This window comes from Octopus bimaculoides, chromosome 2, assembly GCF_001194135.2.
Source record: "Octopus bimaculoides isolate UCB-OBI-ISO-001 chromosome 2, ASM119413v2, whole genome shotgun sequence".
Lineage (NCBI taxonomy): Eukaryota > Metazoa > Mollusca > Cephalopoda > Octopoda > Octopodidae > Octopus > Octopus bimaculoides.
In genome coordinates this window covers 68,539,527-68,551,853 of record NC_068982.1, presented here as the reverse complement: position 1 = coordinate 68,551,853, position 12,327 = coordinate 68,539,527, and the positions used below count along the sequence as shown (strand labels likewise).

The window sequence follows — 12,327 nt, the reverse complement described above, 5'->3', positions numbered from 1 at the left end:
GAACTTAAAGTACCTTTTTGTTAAAAATACTGAATATTTTCGCTTAAGAAGTAAAATTTAAGAAAACTTAACATTTTAACGAAATGTTTAACTAAAATGTCAGGGAACGCACATTAGTTGACATGATGAGCTAGTGGCGAATGTTTTATTTTCAATGTGTAACTTCAGTATTCAACATGAAGTTCGAAAATTTTAAAAAATCGAAAATTCAAAGAAAATATATAATTTAATTACCAAATAAACACCATGTGTAAATACTTATATTAATAAGGTAATTCATCTTAATGAGACAGTTTCAATTAATTCTAAATGGAAGTTTAGCTATGATTTTGATGTAAAACAAAAATAAATTAAAATATCAAAAGTTAGCTTTTTCAGTGAAACCTATTATGATTAATATATACCTATATCTAAACATCGAGGTAAAGTATTTTATTTCATTTATTTAGTGAATTCTTACGGATGTTTTTATTTTTCTGTAATATAATTAAATAGTTCTCAAAGATTAGCTCGTTTTATTAAAAATATATCCGCAGAAAAATTAATTTTGTTATAAATATTCGATTATTATTAAATATGGCTTTACAACTTTTAAAAAGAAACTAAATAAAAATTAAATAATTCTACTTCAAAGATTTTAAGAATTCAAATGATAGTTTTTTAAATTATATTTAATAAAAACATTTATTTGATGGGTTATTATTTTTTATTCACTTCTTTATTTATTTTTCTCGAGATAAATTTGTCGAAAGAACCAGGCGAGGAAGCTCGGATGGTAGTGCGTCATGTCGGGGCACATCATCCGGGTAGTTTCCTATTCAAGATGGTGCGGCCTGTAGTGAATATTTCTTCAGTAAGCCACCTCTCGTGTTTCGGCCGCCTTTACACTTCACTGTAAAAGTCATGACTAGCTACCGACATTGTCCATCTGTACAGATAGTTTCGAAATCTGCTGTCATATGTTTATTAATGTGATAAGACATGATATAGCATATTGACATGAACATAATTCGCTTATCTTATAACTAACTGCTGTCAGCTAGTCATTGCTATCTGTTTTAGAATTAATCGTTTTATATGTTGGACACCAAGTTGTATTATTTGTCAACCGGACCATTACTGTTTCAGCACCGGAATAAATACGGAGAATCTGTCCTCCTTTTCTAGATTCAACAATGGAAGGTTTAAAGCTGTGTGAGCAAGAACAGAGATATTACGGTGAACTTTTCCAGAACTGCGATGTCGAAGGGTCTGGAAGAGTAACCGGCTCCAAAGCATTGGATTTGTTTAGGTTGTCAGGACTTAACCAAGAAGTTCTCCAACAGGTAAGAACATATATTAAACCTTAACTTGATCTAATCATACTTTCCCTTATGGTGTCTTTATTTTGAAGCACGTTCACTTCTTTCGATGTGTGCATCTTTTTTGCTTCCAAATTGTCACTTCAAAGAATGTAAAGAAGCCTCCACTATTTTTATCCGCTTTATTTTCATTATCTAAACACTATTCTTTTTGACAATCTTCATCTACAATACCAGAGACATTAACTTGTTTGAAAATTCCTGTCGATTTGTTACAATCTCTTGTATAATTTACTCAGCTATCGTTGTTTTTTCCTTGCCATGAAGGATAAATGTTTCGTTACGATTCTACAACTTTTTCTATTGACTAATTCCAATATTCCTGGCTACAAAAGGCTATTTTATAATATTCTTCCAAGCTATGAATGTTATCGTCTTATCTATCACCTGACAATCGTTATTTCATTGTATTTTTCAATTAGGAATACCTTACCTCAAGCCATTTATTTACATGTCTTATTCGCTCTCTTACACACACACGCATAAACATACGTGTCATATATATATATATATATATATATATATAACACATAATTTGTAACAGTGCAGTGTATCCTTTCCTGGTAATTATTATCCCCCCCCCTTTCCTTCCTCAACTACACCAGATTTTTTCTCCGTTTAAAATACTTCCTAATGTTACTTCCTGTCACACTCCCTTCTATCATTAGTGCAAAAAACAGAAAGAAACCTGCCGTTCCCCATAATTGATTTTTGTGCATATATACATATATATATGCCTGCGTGTATATATACATCTATATATAAATTCGAGTGTGTATTTGTATTATTTCACGTGTGTATATATCTTCTATATATAAATTTGTGTATGTATAGATATAAATTCATGTGCATGTCTATAAATATATTCGTGCTTTACATCTATATAATCTCAAGAAATGATAATTCTCTTGACAGAGTCTAGTTTACAGTCGAAGTGACGTACACACTTTACATAAACTACATCATCCACTAAAATAACAAAAGGTAGCAGCATTGCTTTCAAAGAAACACCGCGATTAGTAAATTAGTCGCAAACATCAATACACTACAATTACACTGAATCACACATCACTGCTACAGCCCCATCAGTTTATTTTTCTTTAGCTCACACCATCTCTGCTCGGTTGCTTTTCATATCATTATTTATTATTATGCCAGTGTTGTTTTTTTTTTTTTTTCATGTTCTATAGATAAATGGACAAACATTTGTCCTTTTTGCTACGGCCATCAGCAATGTTTTTTTCTTTTTCCATTTGACACTTGATACTCATTGACATAATTTACACCACTTTCACATATTCTTGTTCTCGTTTTGGTCTTGTGGCTAAATCCATCCCTCCATCCATCCACGTACAGAGGATTTAAATGCAACTTATTAGTTTCATTGCCTCTGATAATACAATGGTCGGACAAGCGTGTCGTGTATTTTCGAGTGCTTTTTATGTTGATCGCACCAATAATGGAACATATATATATATATATATATGTGTGTGCGTGTGTGAGGAGAGCAATGTTTGTTTTTATATCTAGTTATCATAACAATTTTACATTAAACTGAAGAATTACTCGGTACTTTTTGTTGAGTACATACACTTTTGCAAGAAGAGTGGTGAGCGACTTCGAAGTTTCGTTCTGCTAGGCAACATCGGTCTTTGTGTGTGTGTGTGTGTGTGTATATAACGCACTCATACATGTAGATATAACCTCCTGTGCTAAATGGCATTTTATACGTCCAATCATGCTATTCGGTTTTAAACCATTTAAACTGCATCTATGTTATTTTGGGCCTACAAGCACGCATTACATTACAGAGCAATTGAAGCACACATCTGATTATAGGGTTGTGTGTGCATTAAGATGCGTTATCATCTCAATTTTTCTAATAAATAAATTCGTGCATACGATAGCATTATCGTTACTCGAATATATTGAACTTCTCAAAGAGAATATATTTCAGCGACAAGTATGTGTGCGTGCGTACGTATATATATATTTTTTTTTCTAGAGAAGTTAACTCATAATGAAGGTAGTTCAGCTGTGACATCTCGTCTTTTTTTATGGGTGTGTAGGAATACATTATCTAAAATGTTCTTGAGTCGGTGGAGTGTGAGAGGTAAGGACATTTGGCTGTTATTTCTTGTAGGCCGGGCGACTACGTAAAATCTCTTGGGCTCGTTATTGATATATTTTGCCCCAAGTCAACTCCCGTCAAGTACACCTATGATCGAAGCCGTCCCATCTTTTTGTGTTATGTATCAATAACATTGTCCAATATCTTCTTTAAAATATTGGGTGCTATTTGAGGGAGATTTGTCTGCTAAATTTGGCAGATCTTACTGTCACGTAAACGCTTTCTCGTTGGTTTCACCCCCTCAAGCGCGTTGTTTCATTTGTACAAACATAATTTGATAATCGTATTTAAGAAGGATGGATGAGTTAAGAGAGTACTGACTCTTACTTCGTGTTTGAGTTCAAATGCTCAGTTTCCTCTGTGTTGTTGAATTCAATCAAATATAGAAATTGATCTTGTGCCAACCCTTCTAACTAGGTTCTTAATAGCATAAAAGCACAAATAGTTTCAGTGGGATCTGAACGGCTGCTGTTTGTTCAGTCCTGAAAATCTATCACACTTGTACCTGAACCATGGCTTGCTATCGGATGATTGTTTCCAAATATCTACAGTATTTACTGTGTCTAAGTCACACTCGTAATTTAGTCTAAAATCTTGGTGCACCACCTCCCCTCAATGCTTTATAGCTTTTCCTCGTGTATAAGTCGCATTCCATTTTTTTTAAGTTAAAAAAGATAAATTAGTGCGACTTATACACGAGTAAATTACTGTAAGAGATATTCCTGAAAGCGCTTCATTTGTGCTACAGAATACGTCTTTTATATAATACACCTTTTGATTGTATCATGCAAGCGATGTGAAACTTAAGTTGGTAAGCTAGTCTTGTTTGTTTGCTACAGTTGCTATTTCACTTTATTTACGTCGCTAATCGGGGAAAGACTTACTGTCACACCCCATTTCCTCTTTCTGAAATGTACATTGTATTCTGTCTGCTCAAAAGAAGACTGATTTTTTTTTTTAACTATCTTAATATGTCAGTGTAACAATATTAGTTTTTTGTATGTGTGTGTAGTTAATCTGTCACCGACAAAAGTATTATAATAGTCATTATCATGGCTATGGAATAACAAGACACATTAGTGCGCCATGCAAATTTTGATGAGTCACAATGAAAGGCCAAATTTGCCCTTTATCCCTGTAGTGTGGATCAAATGATGACTCCTCCCATCCCATCCAACAATAATACAATAATATACTTGCAGTTGTCTGAATCAATTCTTACATTGTGCTAATGTCAGAAAAAATATTTTTGTTCCTTTCTCTTAGATCTCATTTTATCTAGTTTCACATATTTTTTATTTAGTTCAAGGAGGGCAGTTTTCATGGCTTTTGCAGACCCTAGAGTTGACCGAGTGGACGATCAGTTTGAGATTCTGATGATTGTTTTTTCTTTGGGGAAAATATAGTCAAAGAAGGAATTTCAGCAAGATTTGCTGAAATCCAAGGGAGAAAGGATTGGAGAAAAATCTTTAGTAAAGAGGTTTGAGTTAGGAGGCACAGTAGGTATGACGAGTTGAGAGTGGGTTGGTTGGAAAGTTGTATGTAGGATCAGAGGAGCAGGAGTTATTGTAGTAACCTTGGAAGAGAGCAAGCAGAAGGAATAACTGGTGGTTGTAGCATTTCAGTGAGTGAAACTTTGCCAATTGGATGTGAGTGACTTTTTATGTAGTCTAGGGTGTTTATGTATCTATCTTAGCTGTGTCATCCCCGATATGTAACCAGTATTCAAGTGTGGATTGTTCTTTGAGCTTTGTAGAAGATTGTGAAAGCCATTTTCTGGCTTTTGGGATACGAATTTATGATACAGCCTCATTTGTCCTTTGTCTAATTTGAAGCCTTGTGCTTACATAAAGAAATAATTATGCTTGTGAAAGATTTTTACTTCAAACTCTGTCCTTACCCTGGAAATAAATAAATGCTGCCATATTCAGATTTCAGTCTCCTCTGAATCATCTGAGACTTTATGATAATCTAAGAAACCATTTATTATTTCATGGAACTGTAATTCATTCTTTTGTGTGTATGTACATTAATAGAAATAAGTGAAACTTTTTCTTGTAAACTTAGACACCTGTTTATATTTCTAAGTATTGTCCTTGGTTTAACCATAGTTTTAACATTGAAAGTATTTTCTTTTAAGAATAAGTCTTCTGAAATATTGCATTGTATAGACAGTTTTTTAAAGTTGAAACAGCAAAAAAATACATGTAAATTTGAAACTAAGGATTCTTAAATGCCATTTGCATGAAAAACAAACATAAGTGTTAACATGGTTAAAACATGGAGCATAAAAAGAGTGAAACAAATTAACTACTAATAAATATACATATAATTTTTTTTCTCTCACTGCTCCAGCATGTATGATGAAAGCTATACTTTACCAAGGAGGTCAAAATAAGGCTAAAACCTGTCTGAAGTTAATTTTTTTTCGTTCTTTTTCTCACTGCACTTATTTGTAGTTAGTCTTTTAATGGTCCCTGCATTAAATAACGTTAATGTCAGTATTGAAACTAATTAGTCTGGTTCATAGTGACTTAGTTACTGCAAAACAATGTGTTTTTTTTTCCTCCCTTTCACACTGTTACTCAACTTCCATTAAAATATTGTATTGTTTTTATTAAAATATTTCTATTTGGTTGACAGCTGAAATCCCCTTCTCAATTCTTATCACATTTGTTGTTGGCACTCCGTCGCTTACAACGTCGAGGGTTCCAGTTGATCCGATCAACAGAACAGCCTGCGTGTGAAATTAACGTGCAAGTGGCTGAGCACTCCACAGACACGTGTACCCTTAATGTAGTTCTCGGAGATATTCAGCGTGACACAGTGTGACAAGGCTGGCCCTTTGAATTACAGGCACAACAGAAACAGGAATAAGAGTGAGAGAAAGTTGTGGTGAAAGAGTACAGCAGGGTTCGCCACCATCCCCTGCCGGAGCCTCATGGAGCTTTAGGTGTTTTCGCTCAATAAACACTCATCATGCCCGGTCTGGGAATCGAAACCGTGAGTCTGCTGCCCTAACCACTGGGCCATTGCGCCTCCTCTTATCACATTAGGCCATAAGAAAATAGCAATGATATGGCTGAGTAGATATCATCATCATTGTTTTAATATCCACTTTTCCATGCATGCATGGCTCAGATGGAGATTATTGAGGCAGATTTTCTTTGGCCACAGATGCTCTTCCTGTTGCCAGCCCTCACTTGTTTCCAAGCAAAGTAAAATTCCCCCATGGTTATATATGCTTCCACAGAATATTGGAAATGAATTACCATACTTGTATTACAGTAACACTCATTTACAACTCTCACATGATATCAAGATAAGACACAAACATACACACATATACATATATACTCTTTTATTTGTTTCAGTGATTTGACTGTGGCCATGCTGGAGCACTGCCTTTAGTTGAGCAAATCGACCCCAGGACTTATTCTTTGTAAGCCTAGTACTTATTCTATCGGTCTCTTTTGCCGAACCACTATGTTGTGGAGATGTAAATGCACCAACATTGGTTGTCAAGTGATGTTGGGGGGACAGAGAGACAGACACACACACACACACACACACACATATATATGTACACATATATACGATGAGCTTCTTTCAGTTTCCGTCTACCAAATCCACTCACAAGGCTTTGGTCGACCTGAGGCTATAGTAGAAGACACTTGCCCAAGGTGCCACGAAGTGGAACCGAACCCAGAACCATGTGGTTGGTAAGCAAGCTACTTACCACACAGCCACTCATACGCCAATGGGCTTCTTTCAGTTTCTATCTACCAAATTTACTCACAAGGCTTTGGTTAGCCTGGGGCTATTGGAAACATTTGCCCAAGGTGCCATGCTCTAGGACTGAACCTGAAACCATGTCATTGGGAAGCAAACTTAACCACACCTGTGCCATCATTAATTTAACATTTGCTTTCCATGCTAGCATGGGTTGGGTGGATTTGAAATTCCACAACTTTTCATGTCTTGACTTCCCAATAGAATAAGACTGCTCTGTACTTATTCTTTTTATACATTTGAAAATGTTTCTTATCTTGTATTGCAAAGCCACTATACCTGAGACATATGGCTGATTGGTCCAACCTAGAATAAACCTTATATACTATATTGCACTCAAATAAAAGGTAAAGGTAACCTTGCTAGGAATTGTAATCAGAAGGTAGAAAGTTAATAATAATTACCTTAACCCTTTAGTATTTAAACTGACCATATCTGGCTCAAATACTCTAACTGGCCAGATCAGACCTCTCTCACTGCCTTACAATGTCATTCTAACAGTAAACAATCACATCACTGAAATCTCATTGCTATGATATAATGCATGATTAATTCAAAATAATATGAATAAATGAACATTACATTTGACAGAATCATCTGAATGCTAAAGGGTTAGTTAAGGCAGTATTTCTCAAGCTGTGTGTGAGTGGGACTTGGTAATGTTTTGGTAGGTGTGAGACACCTCAGAATGTGGCATAAGTAACAAGTGAATAACACTTTAAATATTTAGAATCAATTTTTTGAATAAGCTTCTCAACCATGTGGTCTCAGGTTTGGTCCTACTGAACAGTACCTTGAGCAAGTGGTTTCTACTATAACCCTGAGTCCTGTGGGCAGATTTGGTAAACATAATCTGAAAGAAGCCTCTCTGTGTGTGTTTGCATGTTTAGTGCTGATTTAGTGTTGGAAAAGAAGAGTATTTGATACTACAGTAAAGATTAATATTTTATTTGGTTTAAATCAATTTCTTGCTACTCTGAGCTTCATCTGTGGGTGCAGCTTGTGCACTCATAAATAAGCAAAACTCAGAATAGCAAGAGACTGATTCAACCAAAATAAAATATCCTTGTCTTAACATCATGTAATGGTTGTAAACAAAGATCACTGTTATACAAGCAATATTGTTAATTTCCAGCCTTCTGTGAAAAGCATGTCTGGTCATGGGAAATATTACTTTGCTTGAATACAAGTGAGTATTGGTGGCAGTAAAGGCATTTGACTATAGAAAATCTCTCTCAATAAATCCCATCCAAACCAAGTGAACATGGCAAAGTGAATGCTATCTGATGATATACATGGTATACACATTGTTCATGATGAAATCACATTTTTCAAAAGCTGATTAAAAAAAAAAAGTAGACACTATGTTAAAGCATTCATAGCATTCTTCCATTTTTTTTTCTACATCACATCCACTTATTTGATAATAATTGAATAATAAATATCTCCATGATTCACAAATATTCATAGAATCATTATCTGGTTTCAGATTCTGATATATTTTGGAGATGAAAGGTTAATCTCATAGATAAGACACTGGTGTATTGCAGGTAACATTCATTAACCCTTTAGCATTCAGATTACTTTGTCAAATGTAATGCTTATTTAGTCGCATTGTTTTAAAGCTAGTATTCATTATCTTGTAGCTTCAAGATATTTATGATGTAATTGTTTATTTTTAGAATGGTACATGTGAGAAGCCAGCTCTATCTGGTCTGAACATAATACAAGTAGAATATTTAGGCTGGATATGGCCAGTTTGAATGCTAAAGAGTTAATGACAGTTTTCTAACACCACAGCTCAGTGAATTGAGGCACGTAGAATGTGTTGTGGTTCAGTGAAAAAATTTAGTGGATATGAACTTAGGGACTGGTACTGATGTAGCCATGTGGTTATGGTCACTTCCCAACCACATGGTCTTGGATTCACTGTGTGGTACCTTGGACAAGTGTCTTCTACTTATAGCCTTGGCTTGACCAAAGCTTGTGAGTAGAATTGGTTGATAAAAATTAAAAGAAGCTCATCTTGTGTATATATTTTGTGTGTGTGTGTGTGTTTCTCTCCATGTCTTGACATCATGCAATACTTATAAATGAACATCATTGTTGTACAAATGGTGTCACTTAATATCCAATCTTCTCTGAAAAAATGTTCAGAGATGGGGGAGCAAATATTACCTTGCTTGGAAATGGGTGAGGGTTGGTGGTAGAAGAGCATCTAGCCATAGAAAACCTGCCTTAACAAGTTCTGTCTGCTCTGTGCAAGCATAGAACAGTGCCTGTTAAAATGATGCAGATAACAATGATGACCCAGAAGCTGGTAACCTAAAGCCTTATTCACTCAGCCATTTTACTCTTAACCATCATATGTTAAACCAAAGTAGTTTTCTTTTCTTTTTAATTTTGTTTTTAATACAGTCCTGATTTAATTAAGATGGATAAATTATTAGTGGGGTAACATATTAACATAAATAGTGGTAGAGATTTGGTTCAACAGTTGCTAACAATTGGGTTTTGCTGCATTGGTTAATCTCAATTGAATAGATTGGATAAAGTAACAATGTGGTTACTTTATTTGTGTTATTGATTCCCCCACTAGTTATCTTTTGTATTCTGATAGATTTAAGTGCAGACATGATACATTTATGGAAACATGAAGTCATTGTTATTGTTGAAAAATGATTGCAATTTCCATAAAAGAAACTTTTTTCTTTGCTTCTTTTATCATTGTTTGGTCAAATATTTTTGCATTTTTTTTTTTTCATTATAATTAAAACTGTTAGAAAATATTCATGTAGTTAGAACTGTCATTGATTATGATTTTTGGGTTGCTGTAAATGAGACTAATTAATATGAAAATGCCTTTAAAAATATAATCGGCTGGTCTATACTTGTTGGATCATATAAATGGAGTGGGAGAGTTTTAGATGTATAAAGTCTAGAATCAAAGAGTTTTAATCACCCCTGCATTAATTACTTATTCTAATTAGATAGGAGGGGGTGTTGTTTTGTTGTTGCTGTAATCATCTTTAGTATTCCCAATATCCTTAATAGCAGTAGTTCAAAAATCTGCTATTTCATAATAGCATTGTGAGATAGGTTTGAAATTAAGCATCACCTCATGTATCTTTATCTCCTCCTGTCATCTTCATTATGAGGCTCTGTGTTCTTGGGCCTTAATTATTTCTCTAATATTCCTTGGTCTGCTTCTACTATAAATATATTCCATAGAGCTTAGCACAGTCCTCTGGCTTACCAGCTCTTGTGAAACTGTCCAACTCATGCTAGCATGGAAAACATGTTAAATGATGATGACAATTCAGCCAGTTAGATTATCATATGATATCTTACATACATTTGGCCTATACTTTATGATGCCTTGTTGTCAATGTCACCAATCATTTTAGCATTTGCTTTTCTATGCTTGCATGAATTAGATGAAATATATCATGGCAGGTTTTATATGGCTGTATGCCTTTCCTGTTGGCTAATGCTCACTTGTTTCCAATAGTAATATTTTACCATGACCAAAGATATTTTCATGGAAGATTGGAAATGAATAATACTGCTTGTGTAACTGTGACACCCATTTACAACTGTTGCATGATGTCAAAGACATAGACACACACACATACAAATACATTCTCAAATTACTTGTGTTCAATCTTTTTCAAGAGTTAACATTGCAGATCCAACTCATTGCACTGATAAATTCTTTACTATTGTATAACACTTAATTCACTGTTCATGTTCCCATCAGAGACATTATATTTTTACACCACCCTGCCTTCATACAATGAAAAAACCTTTTGTTATCAATGGAAGTTGAAAATCCTCTAAATTTATATCTTCGTCACAGGCTATCCATTATTGCTATTACTTGCTCCATGTCCACCACTAGACAGTAGAACATATCTACTTCAGAGAACCACAGATGCCTACTCCTGCTATTAGCTACTTGAGTGACCTTAAAGTTTTCTAATACCTACTGCCAACCACAAAAGGGCAGGAGTGGTTTTATTCTCTGAAGTTTGCAATGCAATCCTCGTTGCAAGGTTTGAGCTTATGACATTTGTGTTTGTGCTCTAGAACTTTCACATCCTTCAGTCTGAAATTTGATGTTAATCTTTTTTTTCTTTTTTTTTGTCCTACTTTTCTAAATTATTTTTTCAATTCTTATTTGATCATCACTTTTCATCCAGAGCTTAAATCGTGTTTTGTTATGCATCAACTGATATAATATGGTTGTTGATATCAATAATTGATTTATTGATATATTCTTTTGTTTAATCTTCACTTCATGTGAAACTAATCTATCTAGGACATAAAATTCTAAAATAATAGATTTGAGTGACCCAGATATTAGCACAAAACTAAAAAGAATTAAAATATGAGAAATATAAAACATTAACATTGATTGTTGTTGAGTAGCCTCAGTTCACTCTAAGCTGGCCTATATCATGGAGCTAGCTGATTATATTTGAACTGTGAAATTCAGTAAATCAGACTACAGTATCATGAACTTGGGACAGTTTTGGTGGCTGTATTCTGATGTTTGTGTGGGCTGTATCATGGCAGTTTAGTTGAGTTCTGATATGCTTGTTTTATGAATTCAGTTTTGTCAGTGTACACTTTTGTAGATTTTTTGCAAAATCTAGTTTGTGAATATCTATTGTAAAGATTTACTTGTGACAAAACTACTTTTTATGGAGACATCACTGTTTCTTTGTAAATTCTTTTAAAAGTTTGCTAAGCACCATGATTTGTTTACCTAATTTTGGTGATTGCAAAGTGAATTATATTGGCTCCCTGTTGCTTTATTTCTTTAGGTTGGACCAATTTAGCAACAATTTTTGGTATGTATCATGTTTGAATGACTAATGAATGAAGATGAATTTGTCAAATGCTGTAGCAGTAAGCTCAATAGTATCTTGTCTCCAGATGGCTGAAATGTCATCTGATCTTTCTTTCACTTAGTCATTTAGTATAGGAAGTACAAAATACTTTTTATATTAACGGTTTTTTTTTTTTTTTTTTTTTTTT

The 12,327-nt window shown here is 34.2% G+C and overlaps 1 protein-coding gene across 12 annotated transcripts in view; it reads left to right on the top strand.

Moving 5' to 3' along the window:
- The first annotated feature begins 297 nt into the window (after positions 1-297).
- LOC106879514 (ralBP1-associated Eps domain-containing protein 1) overlaps positions 298-12,327 on the top strand; it is a 138,270-nt gene continuing 126,240 nt past the window's right edge. For 11 of the 12 annotated variants that reach the window (XM_052978097.1, XM_014929138.2, XM_014929136.2 and 8 more), the window contains exon 1: positions 735-1,325. In XM_052978097.1, the coding sequence (XP_052834057.1) occupies positions 1,176-1,325 (150 nt within the window). In that variant the 5' untranslated portion in view covers positions 735-1,175. Of the gene's footprint in view, positions 423-734; positions 1,326-12,327 lie in introns of those variants that run through there. The other variant, XM_052978091.1, reaches the window with a different exon arrangement.